Source organism: Nasonia vitripennis (genome assembly GCF_009193385.2).
Source record: "Nasonia vitripennis strain AsymCx chromosome 1 unlocalized genomic scaffold, Nvit_psr_1.1 chr1_random0002, whole genome shotgun sequence".
Taxonomy (NCBI): Eukaryota; Metazoa; Arthropoda; class Insecta; order Hymenoptera; family Pteromalidae; genus Nasonia; species Nasonia vitripennis.
Window position 1 is genome coordinate 3,930,091 of NW_022279588.1, and position 19,204 is coordinate 3,949,294.

The window sequence follows — 19,204 nt, forward strand, 5'->3', positions numbered from 1 at the left end:
TCTTCCATTTATAGAATTAGGTTCTACATTGCATAGTGTAGTCATTAATATTCAGTGGTAATTTCGATGTTATATGTACTGTTCTTCCATTACTAAGTAAGTTCGCTGCATAAAAATAGTCTATCAAATAATTTTAATATGATCTATTAAAACATTAAGTAAATAACTTTTTCCACTCCCTCCTGTACACTTCACAGGACAAGGAAACAAAATCACGTAACGTCAAACCGTATGCTTGCATTGCTTTTTCAATTGCATTTAGTGTTTTCACCTGCTAACCCTTCAAATTTAGGATGATAAAAATTACTCTTATATTTCGTATATAATTCTCGTGCATTGATAGGGTTATGAAAAATACAAATAAAAGCAAACAATTTACCTAGTACTGTTAAAAACTGATTTGTACTGCTTCTTATAAACATTTGTCCCACTCTTCATTTTCATTGACAAGCTGTTTTGCTATAGCAGCTTCATAAAATGTAGGATATAAAACTACGTTAACAGTACGTAAACCATTAAATGAGATTGGCCTTTTAACATGTCAAAGTAAAATTGTTTTAGAGAGTGAGTAATAATTCTCCTACGTTGACTCGAACCCTCGGTGGATATTCAAAAATAAAATGATGTCGGCTCTATCGGTCTTTCTGAGGCAAGTTGTGTGTATGGAAGGAGAAAAAACCACAATAGTTTCTTCCTTCTTGGAGAAGGAAGAAAATAGAAAAAAACTATCGTGGTTTTTTTCTCCTTCCTCAAACACAACTTGCTTTGGGAAGACCGATAGAGCCAACATCTTTCTATTTGTAGAAGTAAAAACTGATTAAATATCGTTCTTGGTCTTTCAGATTTATTAAATACATTTTGCTTAATATTCGTTTTTTCCTTTAATTTCATGTTTTTAGTTTTTAGTCAAATGTGTAATGTATTTAATATATCAGTATACAAATAATTTCTTGCATCAAGATCAGTTTGATTTGATTTAAAAAATGCAGTTAATGTCGGTTCTATTATTTTATTCTTTATTTTTTCTTCCTTCCCTTTTTTGAAATATACATATTGTTGATCTTTGTCGTGAATAGCTAATCTTTTTATAACATGCGAAAGTTCGTGTAAACAATACTTTAATAATCTGTGCTTAGCTTCCGAAGGACTTGAATATCTTGTGTATACACCAGATTCTGTCTCGGAGATACGTCGTAACTTGCTCAACGTGCATTAATTGTACCGGCAACCGCTACACTTTTTCCTTGAATAATCCCATAACATAAAACTTACAATATTTTCAAAATGTCAACTTTTATATACAGGGTGACCCAATTTAAACGGGCACCGCTCATAACTCGTCAGGGACAGCCACAATCGAAAAAATGGTAGAGACCAAAGTTGTAGGATATCGAAGGGGCAACCCGATGGTGACCTTGGATTTGGCCTTGAACGCGTTTTTCAAGGTCATTTGAAGGTCAACTTTGGATTTTTAAATATGAACCCCATTCTTTTATTGCGGGAATGGAAAGAGCGGTAAATTTTACGTTCAGAATGGTATGTTCGGTTGCGACACTGAAGGTCATCGCAAGGTCATGCAGCCAGAATGAAACCCCGCCTACGTAATTCCTCTAGCAACGCCAAATTAAAAAAATTGGTAGAGACCAAAGTTGTAGGATATCGAGCGGACAACCCGATGGTGACCTTGGATTTGACCTTGAAATGACCTTGTAGGACTGGCTCAAATTCGAGGTCACAATTCTCCCCCCCCCCCCCCTATACAACAACTTTGGTCTCTACCACTTTTTTTTAATTTGGCGTTGCTAGAGGAATTACGTAGGCGGGGTTTCATTCTGGCTGCAGGACATTGAGATGACCTTCAGTGCCGCAACCGAACATACCATTCTGAACGTAAAATTTACCGCTCTTTCCATTCCCGCAATAAAAGAATGGGGTTCCTATTTAAAAATCCAAAGTTGACCTTCAAATGACCTTGAAAAACGCGTTCAAGGTCAAATCCAAGGTCACCATCGGGTTGCCCCGTCGATATCCTACAACTTTGGTCTCTACCATTTTTTCGATTGTGGCTGTCCCTGACGAGTTATGAGCGGTGCCCGTTTAAATTGGGTCACCCTGTATAAAAATTCAAAAAATGTATTTCAAATGTACAGCTTATTTACAATGTACATGTTGAACTGAGTCTCCATCGAAATACAACCGAGCGAGCCTCAGTGAGCGAAGTGACCATTGGTAGTTTATTTATTATAATGGTTTAGTCTACCTGTCAATAATTTTGTTCTTTCATTATTATATAATTTACTATTGATATACAATAGAAATAGTATAAAAAATATATCTGATTGCGACAAAATGATAGTAATACATTACATACGACAATATCATAGTAGTTCTATCATAGCCTCAATTGTGTCAATTAAATTAAAAATATATGTTTCGATCAAAAAATAATTGCCGTAAAAAAAAATTGTCAGAAACAACTGTTAATAATCATTAAATACGTAAAGAGCAAAATTCACGGGGATTACCCCCGCGATTACCATCGAAGCCTCAGCCGGGACTGTCCGGTAGGAGTACGCTATTCTTAGGGCCCCCCTTCGCTGTACCGCCATTATCTTTTTCCGATACTTATTAATCATACTCATAGCATCGGCTCACACCTCTGCCCCATATAACGGGATAGAGTTAGTGGTCGCCATGAGTAACCGCCTGACTGTTGGCCTACACTGGGAGAAAAGTAGGGGCGCAGTCGTCCTAAAACGTGTCGCGCAGCGCACCGCGTCTCTGGATATGCTGGCTATGCTATGCAGTACGCGGTTGCTCTGCTTCACCAGTGTTTTGGTTGAACAGTCCTCTCTGTTTGGGCGCGTGACTCGCACAAAATAGGCGCGCGTATCACCCGTGTACTGGACGTATCGTTAGACATTAGGTTGGTGGCGCTGCTCTTCCACTTTTCTCCCAGTGTAGTCCCGCGGACATTGGCCATGAGTCGACTAAGTTGCTAGTTGCTCTATCCTAGTCGTGGCTTTCTTGCAGACGCGATCTAGGTGTTCCCCATAGTTCAGTTTCGTGTATAGAGTTATGCCTATATACTTGGCTGATGGTTTCGTCATTATAGTCTCGCCGCCTACCTTCATAGGTATGATGGTAGGTATTCGCTTTCCTTTCAAGAAGACGATTCCAGTCTTATTTAGCGCTAAGGTCAGTCCGTGATTCGCCATCCACCATAGCACACTACTCATAATCGCGTTTAACTTCGCTTGCGCGATGTCAACGTTTTGTACCATTATAATAGCGGCCACGTCGTCTGCGTATCCCACAAGCGTCACGACTTCCGGCATTTCGAGATTTAGAAGCTCGTCGTACAAGATTCTACGCCCTTCTTTCGTGTCATACTTAATAACCCGATCCCTCAGATAATCTTCCGCAAGGTGCATAATATATCACGGCATACCGAATGATTCTAGGGCAGCAAGTATGTTGGTTCATCTTGCCGAGTTGAACGCGTTTTTTACGTCTAACTTTACCAGAATCACAATATCTCTAGTCGCGTATTTTTAAATTTAAAGCTATACTGATTATCAGAAAGGTCTCCTGCTTCGCGTATGGCGCTTAGTATTCGCGGTTTATCCAGAGCTTTCCCCGTCTTTCCCATTATGTCTAAGAGACTCAGTGGTCTATAAGAGGTGTCCTCGCTCAATTCTTTTTTTGGTTTTTCAATCAGTTCGAGTCTCGCTCTTTTCCACCGCGAGCTAAAAACTCTCTGCACCAGACACTGGTTTAACATCTCCAAGAGCAGCTCAGGCCGTTGCAACGCGACGATCGTGAGCACTCAATACGCAGCGATGCCATTCAATCCCAATGCCCTATCGCTCTTTAGGGACGAAGTTGCCGCCATAAGTTTGCCTTCTGTGAAAGAAGGTATCTCATCTGCCGGTATTTCCGTCGCTTCTGCCTGTGGTCTGATGGGATGTGTGAGAAACAGCCCATTGATTACTTTTTCCACCGTTTCTGCTTCTATTGTGTAACGATCGCGTATTCATCGCCGAGTAGGTCTTTCAATTATCATCTTTAATTAGACTTCAATTAATACTTGAAATGTGAAAACCTGAGTGTTTGATATGGTTTTCGAATAATTTTTTAAAGTAAAATGCTTCCAATTTAAACTAAAAAGGTGCCTCTAAAATTTCAGCATAGGTTTGGCCTATTACTAGAAGTTATTTAGCAAATAAACATGAAAAATGGCTAATAGTGATTTTATACGAAAATTTAACACTTGTAACTTAGTATTGTAAGTGTTAACACTTGTAACTTAGTATTGTAAGTGTTAACACTTGTAACTTAGTATTGTAAGTGTTAACACTTGTAACTTAGTCTTGTAAGTGTTAACACTTGTAACTTAGTATTGTAAGTGTTAACACTTGTAACTTAGTATTGTAAGTGTTAACACTTGTAACTTAGTATTGTAAGTGTTAACACTTGTAACTTAGTATTGTAAGTGTTAACACTTGTAACTTAGTATTGTAAGTGTTAACACTTGTAACTTAGTATTGTAACGTAGTATTGTAGTATTATTATACTTGATTTCGTTGTTTATACAGAAATTTAGTAAACTATGTTTTGTATGGATAGCAAGCTTATTGTCCCTTGACCGGCAGCCTCATCCTCGACCCTTCCTCCGCGGATTATCTTCCCCTCATTATGAGCTGTAAAATCCGAAGAAGGTATCCAAATTTTTTCACTATGATTTTTCCCGGGTAAATTTTTCCACCTACACTTCCCCTATGGACGGTTAGGTGGAGGACACCCGTTATATACCGTAACAGCGCCAGGAAAGCGAACATAGGGCACTTTTTGTCTAATTGGAAGATGTAAGTGCGAGAGAGAAAGCCTTTTCCTCCCTCAGTTCCTTTTCGACCCCCACCACTCAAAGTTTGGCGGACTCAAAGTAATCCTATTAGAAAAAAAGGTGTCGACTTATAGCTGAAAATTATGACGTGTAGCGTCTCGGCCCGGGCTTTTCACACTAGAAAAAAATTCATATATCTAAAATTTGATAAATGCTATAAAATGCACAATGAATAAAATTAATAACGGAAGTTATATATTGCTAAAAAATGAATGTCAACAAATTTTGAATGGGGAAATTCGGATCAAAGTTGCTCTACATCATAGTTTCATTAAATTATTTTTAATATTCATTATGTAACACTTTATCATTATCAAAAAATATAGACTTATTTTCCTAAATTTATCAACAAGTAAAAATTAGTTAAAGCGTCAAAAGCATGATTAAAATTTTGTAACAATTATTTTTTATTTGCAAGAACATTATTTTAATTTACTTTAAACAAAAATTAAGGCATGTATTTTGCACTTAGTTTTCTCCTATAATATTGAATATCAATCATACCTTATATTTATTACATGATGTAAAACTATTTTAATCCGATTTTTTCCGTTCAAATTTTGTTGACTTTTAATTTTTTAATACTACAAAAGTTAAACTATCAATTGCATTTACTATGAACAATTAAATTTACAAAATTTTTGATAAGTTATTTTTTTAAGTTTGAAAGGTCCGGGCTGAGGCTATACACATGTGATTTATAACCAGGGATCGGGGCCCTATTTTTCTAGGATTACTTCGCCTTCGAAGTCTCGATCATAGCCCGGCAAACGTTGAAAAGTGGGGGTAGAAAAGAAATTGAGGTAGGGAAGCTATATTCGCTTTCCTCGCGCTGTTACGGTATATATATAATTTCATACAATGGGTCTTGTGCAGACATATTTATATATGAAACGGTACTTATGCAGACTGACGCATAACTTTTCGGTAATGTCGAAACTTACAACGTGACTTGTGTGGACAGAGAGTGATTATTGCTTTAGCACAATGGTAGACACTTTAATACATACACCGTGACTTATGCGGACGCACGAAGCGCGTTTATATACATATGTATATCATACTCACCAATTTGTATCTTGTAAAAAAATGTAATTTTAATTAATATTATTTAACAGATTTCTACCTTAAAAGTAATAATTCTATTGTTTCTACGATAAACTATAAGACACGGGACGTCAAGTAATCATTAAAATAATAATTTTGAAAAGTGTAACCATCCTATTGTTTATAAACTAATCAGCAGATTCTAGCCTATCTGCACTTACAAAAATCATTCCTTACCCCAAGAAGAATTAGTCTCATTTTAGTTTCAAGATTAAAATTCGCAAAGCGGATTTTTATCTTGAAGCTATAGTAAGATCAATTCTTCTTGAGGATAGAATAGACGTAAGGACGTAGGGAATGGGAGAGAAAAACTCGGAAAAATAAAACAAGTCTTAGATTCAGATTGGATGTTATAGAATCATGAAACCCAAATCGGATTTATATCTTGAAGCTATAGTAAGATCAATTGTTCTTGAAGTAAGAAATTATTATTGTTGATTAAAGTAAAACAAACAAATAATATATTGTGTGGCTAATTTTGACTTCGTACAAGTAAGTGCCGAAGTAGTAGGGGCTGCGCGGCTACGGCGCCAGCGCGGCTACATACAGTGGGAAATTTTGGTATATTTATTGACGAAACTCTTGTTACAAGAAAATTTTTAACAAATCGTAACAATTTTTCGGTATAAATACTCGAAAATAGTTGTACTTTAAGTAGAAATTGCAGAAATTTCGATATCTAACGACCACTAAATATGACCTATCACATAGAGCCAAAACACGTAAATTACTCGGTTCAAGAACATTGCAATTTGTTGAAAATTTCGCTGTCTCCAGTGTTGTGTTTAAAAATATACGTATATTCAAAAAAGCGTGATTTACGTGTTTTGGCTCTATGTGATAGGTCATATTTAGCGGTAGCAAGATATTAAAATTTCCGCAATTTTTACGTAAAGTACAACTATTTTCAAGTATTTCTATCGATAAATTGTTACTATTTGTTAAGAATTCTCTTGTAACAAGAGTTTTGTCAATAAATATACCAAAATTTCCCAGTGTGCTACGGCACCAAAGCGACTACGGCGCCACCGAATACGGATAGTCGGTAACTGGTAAATCTGTCTTACCGGCGGGTAAATCTGCCTTAGTGACGTCCCACGCGGGTAGCCTGCATTTGAATTTGATGCATTTATAGAGTAGCAATAAATAAGAAATATGTTCTTATCTGTTTTAGTTTGTAAAATTCATTTGTCAAAGTTATCGACTTAATTATTTTTAATGGAAGTAAGATACTGATAGTTTATCAATCTATTCTTATATCTGCGGAAATTGTCTATGTCACCACGAATGATCTCAAATTTGAAATTATATACGTATATTCTGAGTCTCTAAATCAGTCAAAATATAAATTTCTCGAAAAGCTTATTCAACCACTAGAAGGTATACAATATTTACCTTTTGATGAGTAAGACCTTGTTGTATCAGCTGATTATGCTCAATTCTATATTTGTCTTTGACGATATTGCATGTGAAAAACAAGATAATGTCATAGCTTTCTACTATGGGTATACTACTACTATTACTACTACTATTCTACTTTCTGTATGGGTAGACATAAAATTGTTGATTGTTTCTACGTATGTCAATCGTATGCACAAGTGCCAAAACATTTAGTTCGTGATAACGTTAATTTATTAATACTCTTTCGACAAGATGATTTGAATTTGAAACAAATATATATATATGGTTGTGTGTAGGCGTGTGTGTGCGCGCGCGCGAGTGTGTATATATATATATATATATATATATATATATATATATATATATATATATATATATATATATATATATATATATATATATATATATATATATATATATATATATATATATATATATATATATATATATATATATATATATATATATATATATATACACTAGTGGGGCTTCGCCCTCCTGCTCGCTTAGTTCGTCAACCGCCCATTTTAGTTTCTGTGTGATTTTTTGGTAAATATATTTAATCACAAATATGCTTTTCCCAACAGAGCATCTGCCAAAATTCAAAAATGTCAAAATGCTGATTGTAATTAAGAAAAACTTGAAGAAATTACAATTTATGTTGATGGTAGATATCTTAGTCCAATGGAAGCAGTTTGGCGATTCCAAAAATTTCTGATTTGTATTAGAAGTCATAAAGTTGAAAATATGCCTGTACATGAAAAACACAAAAATTATGAGATACTTGAAATGAGTAAAAACATTTTTAGAAAAAAATGTCTATCTGATGCTGTCCCTCGGTGGTGATCAAGAATATTTGTTCGTCTCTATCGGTCTTCCCGAGGCAGGTTGTGTGGTGAGAAAGAAGAGAAAGAACTTTAAGACATTTTTTCTTTTCTTCTCAACGTTTCGACGGACAATACTGTCCTCATCAGGAGACTGATGGAAAATTTTATAAAAAACTTGTTGTATAACAATATATGTACAGTGTGAAGAATAGAACTTACAATTATGGAGAAGATCGGTACAAAGGTTTGTCGAGAAGGCGCTTCCCCGCCGCGCGGCGGGGGGAACGTAGGTGAACAGTATTTCTCTCTCAGCTGTTCGATTCTAATTCGCGCGAGTCAAGATTTTCGTCGTGTTTGTATAGCGCGGAGCAGTGAGAAAAGAATCGAGCGGCCGTGTTGACAATTCCTTCCGCTATTGACGTCAGAGCCTGGCTTATGTTTATTTTATTTTCAGCTAGTGTATAAGGTGTGTGTATACTGTATTTAAATTTTGAGTGTCTTCCTTCTTATTAATACCGTTTTTTTGTAGGTGTATGTGTAGCATTTCGGAAACTAGTCTTTTATTTCAATTGATCTCTCTGTCTTATGTGGTAGTTTTCAAAATTGAAAATGTGATACAGATTGTTGACGTGATCAGAGATTACAGTATTTTTCAATTTTTTGTGTTCATTTATACGTATACACACACTCCTTTTTGTTTTGTTACCACATACGTGGCAGAGCAATCATTACATTCAAGTTTATAGACAACGTTGTTTTCTAGATCTTTATATTTCTTGTCTCTTTGCCTTTTATGATGATGTTTTTCATTTGGCTATTTATTTTCGGTACAGTTTCGATGTTGAGAGTCTTGAATATATGACTGGTCTGCTCGTAAAAACCTTGAATATAGGGTAGGCTTACAATATTGCGTTTTTCATTACTGCTAATCTGTTGCCTTGACAATGGGTTCGATGTTAACTTGGACATTCGTTTTCGTATATATTTATTAACGAAGGCGGGTGGATAATGATTTTCATGCAGTAATTTTTTGACATTTTGAATGTTCTTATTGTGAAATTTCTTGTTGGATAATTTTATCGCTCTATCGACAAGATTGTACACCATGGCGATTTTTTAAGATATAGGATGTTGTGATGTGTAATTTAAAAATCTACTAGAGAAGGTCGGTTTGGTGTACCAATCAGTTACTATTTTATCATTGTTTTTAATCAATAGAGTATCTAGAAAACTTATGGAGTTATTGATCTCCGTCTCGAGAGTAAATTGTAATCTATTGTTGTAAGAATTGAATGTTTTTAAAATTTCGTCGACTTTGTCATTCGGCACACATGTAATAATGTCGTCGATATATCAATAAAAGAATGTTGGTTTGAACGATAGTTTAGATAGGCATTTTGACACCCGTCATCGTACGACATAGAAAACCCATTTTTTTATTTTTCAATTTTTAGCTTGAAAACTAGTCATCAAAATAGTTTAAAATTTTTACAGCAAATAGGTATAATCGTTTTTTATTGTCATCCCTTTTTTCAAAACGTTTGACGATTTAGTTTTGGAGATATTAATTTTTTTTTTAATTACATTTCAACAGTCAATCTGGAAAATCTTGCGGTAAAACGTAGGCAATTTTATGCTCTTTTAGATACATTATTGTTGAATATATTGTATAGATCATATTATCAAAAAAAAAAGCAAAAATATTTTTGCAAAAATCGAAAAATGGCTATAATATGGCCATAAAATGGTCAGAATTATAAGTCAAAATTTTTCCCTAATTCAGAATCAGAAAACATGTGTGCATGCCAAATTTTATTACGATCGATCGCGTGGTTCTAGAATTATGACGGTATACGTACATACACACACAGCCATCTGCACGGACATTTTCTAAAAACGCATGATTAGTACTCCAAACACCTCCAAGTGCGTTTCTACGAAGTTTCAGCGAAACTGAAAATTTTACTATTACAAAGCTTCCCATTAGGAGCAAGCAATCTATGATTTTGCAAAATCTTTAAAGTACGTAAATATTCCAGAACATTACATATTTAATAAGACAAAAAAATATGGCAAAAGTGAAAAAATATAAAGAAAAATATTACAATTGGTAGATTAAATGTAGTTTCACCTAAAGATCACGAAAGTCATTAATTACAGTAGATATAAAGACACTGATATTGCTATAGGTTTATTAGAACATGATTCTCGAATTATGGATGTTTTCGAAGAAGCAAGCACTTTTATGTTACCAATTCAGTTAAAACAGTTTTTTGCATGGATTTTACTTTCAGAAAATATTCAAGGTGATGATATAAGGAATAAATACAAAAATAGTTTTACAGAAGATATTTCTAAAAATGAACTAACAGTACATTTTGAGTAAGTTAATCATACCAAATTCGTGTTATTTCTGCGTGGAGAGGGCCTGGGGGGGGGGGGTCCAGGGGGGTATAACCAAAATAACTATATAATATAGGAAGATATAGTGATCATATGAATACAGACATGTCATATCAGAGATTTAAAGATTTGTGTTCATCATGTTGGAAAAGCAATCACGGCTTTCTTGTAATTGACAAAAAATTAATGATGGCTGTTACAGAAAAGGTTTCGATAAATTTATAAAAAATATACAACGCACAGAATAAGTTTAATATTCAGCTGTGAGATTTGATGGTGACAAGTGGCTAATTTTAATTAACAGATCGCTGTGTTGCGAGAAGTACAGAAGGCTCGTAATGCTATCAAACGAAAACACACTTTATTGAAAGTCAGAGAATAGATTTTGAGAAAGCAGTAAATAATGCTGTTAAGCCTATTGTTGAACTGCTGGAATAGATACATGTGACTGAGACAACTAATCACATGAAAGAGAAAAGTGTACCTAAAGTAGAAACTGGGAGAAAGGAAAAATTAAAAGCAGAAAAAGTGGAGAATAAAGATAATATTGCAGAGTAAATATAATATTTCTTGAAAATACTTTGTGATGAAAGATAACGCTAAAGCGATGTTTCTTATATCGCCGAATATGGAATACATTTGATTATAGAACCTGCTCGTGGACAATATTTCTCAGCGTAGCCTTACCTGCTAAACGCTGTTGCGTAGACAATGGTTATGCGTCAAGAATCTCTCTGTCAGTACCAAAATTCATGGCAACCGAAAAACACCAAGCCGCACAAATCATATAAGAGAGTGAAGTAGCGAGGATAAGGTATCAGATAGTTTGAAGTGTTTGTTGTTGTGGTGCTTGCAAAGTTTTACTAGATGATGACGTCGGTTAATGTGGCTTATTGAATCGATGCCTAGTCCTATTAACTGACCATAATTGCTTATTCACTATATTTGCAACAAACCACCTTCTCAGAGCAATTCAATATTTATGGTGGGCAGAGGAAAGATTAAAAAAGGAAATACTGAATTAATTTATTTGTCTAGCCAGATTTGGTTGGCATATATAGCAAATTTTTTTGACCACCCAGCTTACCGTGTATCTGCAACCTGGGAATTCGCTGTGTAGTATTAATTCTCATGTAGTTTGATCAATTGAATTTGAACATTTGCGGAGTAATTAAATACACTTGAGTTAGGTATTCACGTTTTGATTAACGTAGGAAGAGACATCGTGGCTCCTTCTCTTTCACCCGTTACTACTCGAATGTTGTATATTTATTAAGCTTGACCATAATATCACTTATTCAAACTAACTCTATTTTCTTAAGTACTTGATACCACTCTGTTTAGTGTTTCCCGACATCAAGTTATGGGTTTGAAAATTAACTTAGTGTTATATCAAATTTAGAAAATCAACTTCTTGCCCAGGCAACAAAAAAAAATGTGTATTTTTCGTGCTTGCGTGAGAAAAAATAGCATACGCACCACAGTTAGAAATTACGGCAGCCCATATTTCGTGTTTGCCACCTTTACTTTCTGCTCTGGTGGCAATTGAACGAGGTATGGACTATTCAAGTTTTTTCCTCCCAAGACTCGTAATATATTATTTGAATATTTATAAAAAATTATTTTATCATGTGATATTTTAGTATAGTATAAGTAACTTAATCTTACCCAATAGAATTGTATTTAATTTAAATAATGAATTTCAGAAATACCAAATGATGGACAAGAAATTCGACCATTAAATGGTGATCCTGAGTTGACCTGTGTAACACAAGACCAAGATATGGAAGAAGGTAATTTATATGCGTGGGTGCGTGTGTGTATGTGTAGGAGGCTGAATCAACAAAAACTAGTTCAACTTACAGACACGCATTCATACGGATATATAAAATTGTATAAGACCTCTGAACTTTTAAGTATAATTAAACTTATAATTTTATATTTAATAAAAATCAAACTCTTTAAATTTAAACAGTAATTAGTATGGCTATGGCAAACCACTAGATTTTCTTTTAGAAGTACTCGACTGCTGAGTTTAGGAGATATAAACTAGCGCGCCACACGCTTCGCGATGCAAGGCACGGCGAAAACGATTCGCGTTTTGCGTGTAAGGCATGACCGCTAACGCTCGCGCTGCGTGCTCGCCTCGATATTATCTGATGCTCGCGCTAGCGTCAGGCAATCAATTAAAGCTTTTGAGCCAGATGGGGCGTGTCACACCGAAATTGTTATTGAATTATATGTACCAAAAATCGTTTCTAGGGTTGTTGTTTATATATAAGCGTTTGGAAAAATGTTTGTGACGGTAAAACGTTGTGTTTTAAAATATCTACAACTTTTACATTTAAGGTTTTTATGTATAATGTATAGCCTCAAAGTTTAATGATAAATACTGGTTTATTGCTATAAAAAAATCGATTTTGGCCTGTTAACTCGAATCAAAAGCATTTTCGCGCTTAAGTGTAAATAGAAAAAACTACTTCCTCTATTACTTCCTTCTCTTTTAAAAACTCTTTACTCAGGGCTTTTAGAATATCATGTTTAGAGGTAAGCATGTCAAGGTCTTTTATTTCAAAGACCACTTCATGCTGAAGCCTCTTGATTGTGGCTTCATATACCAGCACCGCTTCAACCGCTTCTTGAAGTTCCTGCGTTTTCACTTCCTTGGTGCGTCGTAGCTCCAAAAGATCTCTTGCCACCGTTTAGCGTATCTTATTTACGCTGTTACCAAGAACCGTCAGATTGGGATCCGCTTCTATTTTCCTCAAATATCGACGTACGAATTTCCCTCAGCAGCTTTTATAACAAGTGCATCGGGCTCAGTGGGTCTTTCTTGTGGTTTTCTAGTGCCATTATTGGTCTTGGCACCGGTTCCTGCACGTATGTCCTTTTTCCTCTTCTTTCCTTTCCTTTTCTCCTTTCTAGTGATAACCTCCTGCATGCATGGGTCTGCCTTTTCTTCCGAAGACACCTGTGATTGACCTGTGAGGTTATGGGTCTGTGCTCTCGTATATGTGTGCGTGCGTGTATGCATGTGTGTGTGTATGTGTGTGTGCCTCCTGTCAGGGTGGTTCTGCTTTTTCTCCCGAAGACTTCTGTGATTGGATTTTTTACTTTACTACCACAGAGACTACTTTCTTATCTTTCCTTGTTCTCTTAGCGTAGTTTTATTGTCGCTCTACTACCTGGCTTGGTGACATTGCCTTGCGCTTATTTATCGTTCTTGTCGTCACTGCGTTTAATGCTTCTATCGTCTGCGATGCCTTGTCATCCTTCTGGATATTCTACTGGTTCGATAACATTTCCGCTTTACTTAGCATCAATCCAAGGCTCTCCTTGCTCTTTTCCAGCGCCTCATGTCATCTTTTAAGCCGCTTAACCGGGATCATAATCGCCGATAGATCGCTTTTAACAGACTTGTGAATGTTGGATGTGTTTGTCACAACATTATCTAAAGAGTGCAGCCTGTCTCGGGTCTTCTCCCATATGCTTTCTCGTTCTCGCTCAACATCCCAGATTGTATTCTAGATCTCGAGAGCTCCTTTTCCTGCTTTCTCTCATTTCATGGTTAAATTATCCATGCAATAGTCTTTATCCCGCTATGTGTCCGACCACTCTCGTTCCCTCGTCTATGGAGGCAGCTGACATGGCCCCAACACATGACTGTAAGCGGTGACAGATTCAATTCGTCCGTTAAGTTGAATTTGATTAGCTTAATATTATAAGTTTTCATAATATATACGAAGGCAATAAAAACAAAGAATTCTAATTTTTTTCAGAATTTTTCACGCGCATTTTATGCATTGTAAGGTGATATTTAAAAATCACGAAGTGCTGTCACTACAAAATCAGAAAAACAACGTTACGACGTTTCCGAAGACTCTTCCACGATACGACGTTCTATGAGTCGCCTCCACGATACAAGCTTACTCTACTCAGCCATCGATTTCTATTCTATTCTCCTCTAACCTCGGAGAAGAGGTGTTAGGGAGAATCTTAGAAAGACCATAGCGTGACTTTGTTTATGTGGTCGTAGAACAGCCCCTTTTGCAATGTCAGCCGTGTGTCGGATTCACACCGACTAAACCCATCCTTTTTACGGATGAAAAACATCCAACCGTACCAAGAAACGCCCTCTTTGTCTTTATCGACCCTCGGTAAAGGCGCACCTAGCTCCATCTTCTGTGCCATTGTTCCCCGCGGTACGACCGTCGAGTAGTGCTTCGCGGGGGGCGAAAGGCTTTTACGCTCCCTTCTAATTGATGTGGTCGCCATCACGTCTTCTTCTTTCCGCGTCGTCCGGGCGTCTGCTTCTTTCCGCATCGTCCTGTCGTCTGCTTCGTGCGGCATCATGTGGTGATCCTCTGGACAGCCTCAACCCCGACACGGCTCAGTGACCTCCGTCTAGCTACATTTTTATTCCGCTGTTTCGTCTTATCTTTGCCTTCTTTTCTCTTCGTCATTTCTAACCTTCTTGAGGATGGTCCTTACGTAGTTGTTTACTGCGTTCCAACCATCCTCCGACGTCAACATAGTTGTCATCATTGACTCAGGTGTCACTCTGGTCTGAAGGTAACACTCGAGTTCTTCTCGCTCCATTTTGGTACCCCGAACAGTCACAGAGATCATGCTCCGCATCTGCGTAGGCGTCTAAACAAGCTGGGCAGTTCGGACTGTCGTCTAATTTAAATCGGTGCAGATAAGCCCGGAAGCATGCGTGCCCGGTTAAAAACTGTGTGAGGTAGTAGTTAACCTCCCTATGTTCTCTTCCAGTCCAATCCTCTATTTTTGGGATAAGGCGATGTATCCATCGCCCTTTGTCACTAACATCCCATCTTGTTTGCCATTCGGCCATTGTCTTCTTTCTTACTGCATCCCAGATCTCCTTCTGAGTTTTTTCACTTGTTCTTCTTTTAGTTTGGAATACTTCCTTACTTTCCATCGCCAATAGGTCAATTGGCGGCATACCAGCAATAATGCACACCGCATCGACCGATACTGTACGGTAAGCCGACGCCACTCTTGGTGCACTTCGTCTGTACACAGTGGTTAGCATTCGGGCATACGATTTCACCCGCATTGCATCTGCCCATATTGTGGCTCCATATAGCATAATCGATGTGATTACACTGGCTAAGAGTAACCTTCGCTTCTGAGTTGGGCCTCCTACATTTGGCATCAATCGTGATAGAGCAGCGCCGACTTTTGCTGCTTTATCACTGACTATTTCCAGATGTTGTTTGAAAGTTAGTCTTGCATCGATAGGCTTGTCTTCGTTAGCCAATCTTGTATTATACGGGTCGCCTCTTCCGCTATTTATGTCACCTCTTCTTTATGTTTCGCTACTGCCACTACTGCTATGACGTCAGCGAATCCCACGACTGTTGCTCCTTCAGGTGATTGTAGTCTTAGTACCCCATCGTACATGAAGTTCCACGTCGGTGGGCTAAGCAAAACTAAGGCTAAGGCTAAGGTGACCCTTGGGGTACGCCTCCTGTAACTTTATAGGTCTTGGTATCGTCCTCCGTGTCATATAATAGGATTCTGTCCTTTAAATAGTCGGACATCATTCTTCTTATATATAAGGGCACATCCTGTTTCCGGAGTGCTTCGGGTATTTCACTCCATTTGGCCGAATTGAATGCATTTTTAACATCAAATGTAACTATGGCGCAGTACTTTTTTCCTCTCTTCCATCTATTCCCCTCTATCGCTGTTTGCGCAGTGTCGATCACTAGGCTAACTGCGTCCAGGGTTGAACGATTCTTCCTGAAGCCATATTGGTGTTCTGCTAATCTACCTTTTTCTTCTATAAAATGATCCATTTTCACGCAGATTATGCGTTCCGGGATCTTACCCGGGGTGTCCAACACGCAGAGCGGTCTGTATGATCAGGAATCCAGGGGTGGCTTCTTTCCCTTTGGCAGAAGCACGAGACGCTGTTTTTTCCAGTTTGTGGGGAATGTTCCCTCTTCTAGACATGCATTGTACAATTCTACGATGATCTCTGGATGAGCATGAATGGCATGCTTCAATGCAATATTGCGAATGTCATCTGGCCCTGGGGCCTTGTTCTTTTCTACCCTTCTGCAGGCGGCTAACAATTCCTCATTCGTGATTGGTGGAAGAGCCTCTTCATTCGCACCTCTTTCGACGACATTTAGCTCTTCCAGTTCCCTGGGAAACAGTGTGGTCACTACCCGGTGTAATAGTTCGGGGCATTTTGGAGGGGGTACGTAGCTTCCTTTAATCTTCTTCTTTACTATTTTGTAAGGTCGACCCCAAGGGTCCTATTCGACCTCATCCTGTAGTTCTTTAAGGCATCGTCGCTTGTTTTCGCAGATTGTCTTCTTAAGCTTCCGCTTAGCGTCCTTCATTTCTTGTCCGCTGGCATCTACTATTTCCTGGCCTCTTCCGGTATTATAGTATTTTTTATTGCCCGTTGTTCTTCCGTTGTTCTCTTCTTCTGGTCTGGTGACACTCGCTGCGCGCACTCTCAACCTCTTTGTCCCACCAGTATACTGGTGGTCGTCTACAATTGAGCACTCTTCTCGGCATGGCCGCGTCACAGGCTCATTTTCTTACCTCCATTATTATGGCCTGGTAATCACTATTTGTGTAGTGTTCACTCATGGTCCACTTGTCAATTGAGCCAATAAGGCAACTACTAACATAGGTCAGGTCTACAATAGATCCTGCGTCTCCTCTTCTAAAGGTGTTAGTGCTACCCTTATCAACTAACACCAAGTCCAAGAGAGCAGATGCTTCTAGCAGAACTCGTCCTCTTTGATTAGTTCTTTGACTGGCCCACTCTAAAAAATTAAAGTTAAAATCGCCTTCGATAATTACTGGCTTTCTTCCCGCAATATCCTGCACGAGTCGATCTAACTGCCGCTCGAATTGTTCGATCGGTTCGTTAGGCGAAGCATAGCAGCTGTATACGTGTATTCCTGCTATCTTTGCACAAACAACTCCTTCCTCGCTGGCCAACATTTTTTTCTGGAATGCACGTTCCCACATGCCCAGATTGTTGCTTTGTCAATGTCGTCTGTTTCCCACGATGTCTCGTCCAGAGCCCTGTATGGTTCACATATAATTGCTACGTCGTCCTTCGTCTTATGAACGTACTGGTGAAGTAAATCATGTGCTGTCTCGCAGTGATTTAAGTTCAACTGCACTATTTTCATTATCTTTGTTTCTTCAACTTCTCTACTACCGCTCGGTATACTGGGCATGTGTAGCTACCAGCAGCATGGTCACTTTTCTCTATTGATCCTCGTTCTTGGCAGGACAATAAGTAGTACTAGCAAAAAGACATACTTCAAAAGAACAACTTTTAATTTGGGAAAAATGTCTACCTTTGAAGAGGATCAAAACATAACGATCACATGTTTCCAAGAATTTGAATACGTTTAAAAAAAATTTGTATACGCTACTAAAGCAATACCAAAGCTTGAAGAAAATCAAGGTCGCAATATTAGAAAAATTATCTTCAAGCTGCAACCGCACCTTACAAAATAAAATAGCAAAACCTAAAATGCGCACAATACAAAGAGACACGCAAGTTTAAAGACCACTCTTCTATGCAAACAAATACCCAAATTAAAGGAGACATGCAGTTATCAAACGAAGAAATCGAAATAAAAAAGAATATAATTTGGGAATGTATCGACCTTTCTTGCCTCGGAAAGATCGATAACTTCAAAAATAATATTCTTGGATTACCACCAAGGGATAGAGACATATAGGGATAACCTTTTTTCTATAACATACAAAATAACAAAGTTTCTCCGTGAAAATCGCGCTAATCGCATAATGAAAGCAACAAACAAAGTCCTTAAGGCACCTAAGATGGAAGAATGTGTAATGAACAGAAAGAAGACATAGTTGAAAAGCAAAAAAGGAGATGACAGGACTCTACAGAGCTCGTAGATCCAAAATTATTGCCATAATTTAGGCGGGATTGAACCCGGTCGAGACAATGACGACAAAAAAAAATGAAAATAGGCTTGACGAGGAACAAAAATCAACACAAAAAAACTAAATTTGCATTTGCTGTAATCCCTAAAAGGCCAGGTCGTAATACTCTTATACACTCGTGTGTCCGGCTATGTAAGTCCCTCTCTCTTCAAGAAGATTCGGTTACGGTTTTAATGTAGGAAAGAACAAATAACATTAACGATTGTTCCTCTTAGACACTCTTAATTCATTATCATGGTAAACCAACGTGAATAAAGAATCTGGGTTTCCGTGGTGATTCGGCAAAAACGAATAATACTAACGCTTCTCACTCAGCTAACAACTAGCTTGCCGGTAATCACACGAATTTGCACTTGCGGCGAAAAAGATCACAATTTAGCGGAACGACAAGGAATTATTCTGAGAACTCTATTTATCGAATACTTTGCTACCTTTCAAAAAATGCGACGATGTGCGTCGCAGCCGCTCAGGATTTTGCGATGAAAATCCAGAGCGGCAACACGGTTTTTAGCTGAACTACGAGTACCGGGAGTCCTGTGTCGCCTCGCGGTGGCAGCAAGGACCCGGCGTGTTGCGATGC

General features: G+C 37.6%; 1 protein-coding gene across 6 annotated transcripts in view; it reads left to right on the forward strand.

Moving 5' to 3' along the window:
* The window catches only part of Usp7 (ubiquitin carboxyl-terminal hydrolase 7), a 611,141-nt gene that overhangs the window by 38,813 nt on the left and 553,124 nt on the right, over positions 1-19,204 (forward strand). For all 6 annotated transcript variants that reach the window (XM_032601215.1, XM_032601217.1, XM_031921170.2 and 3 more), the window contains 1 exon segment: positions 12,351-12,437. In XM_032601215.1, coding sequence (XP_032457106.1) covers positions 12,351-12,437 — 87 coding nt within the window.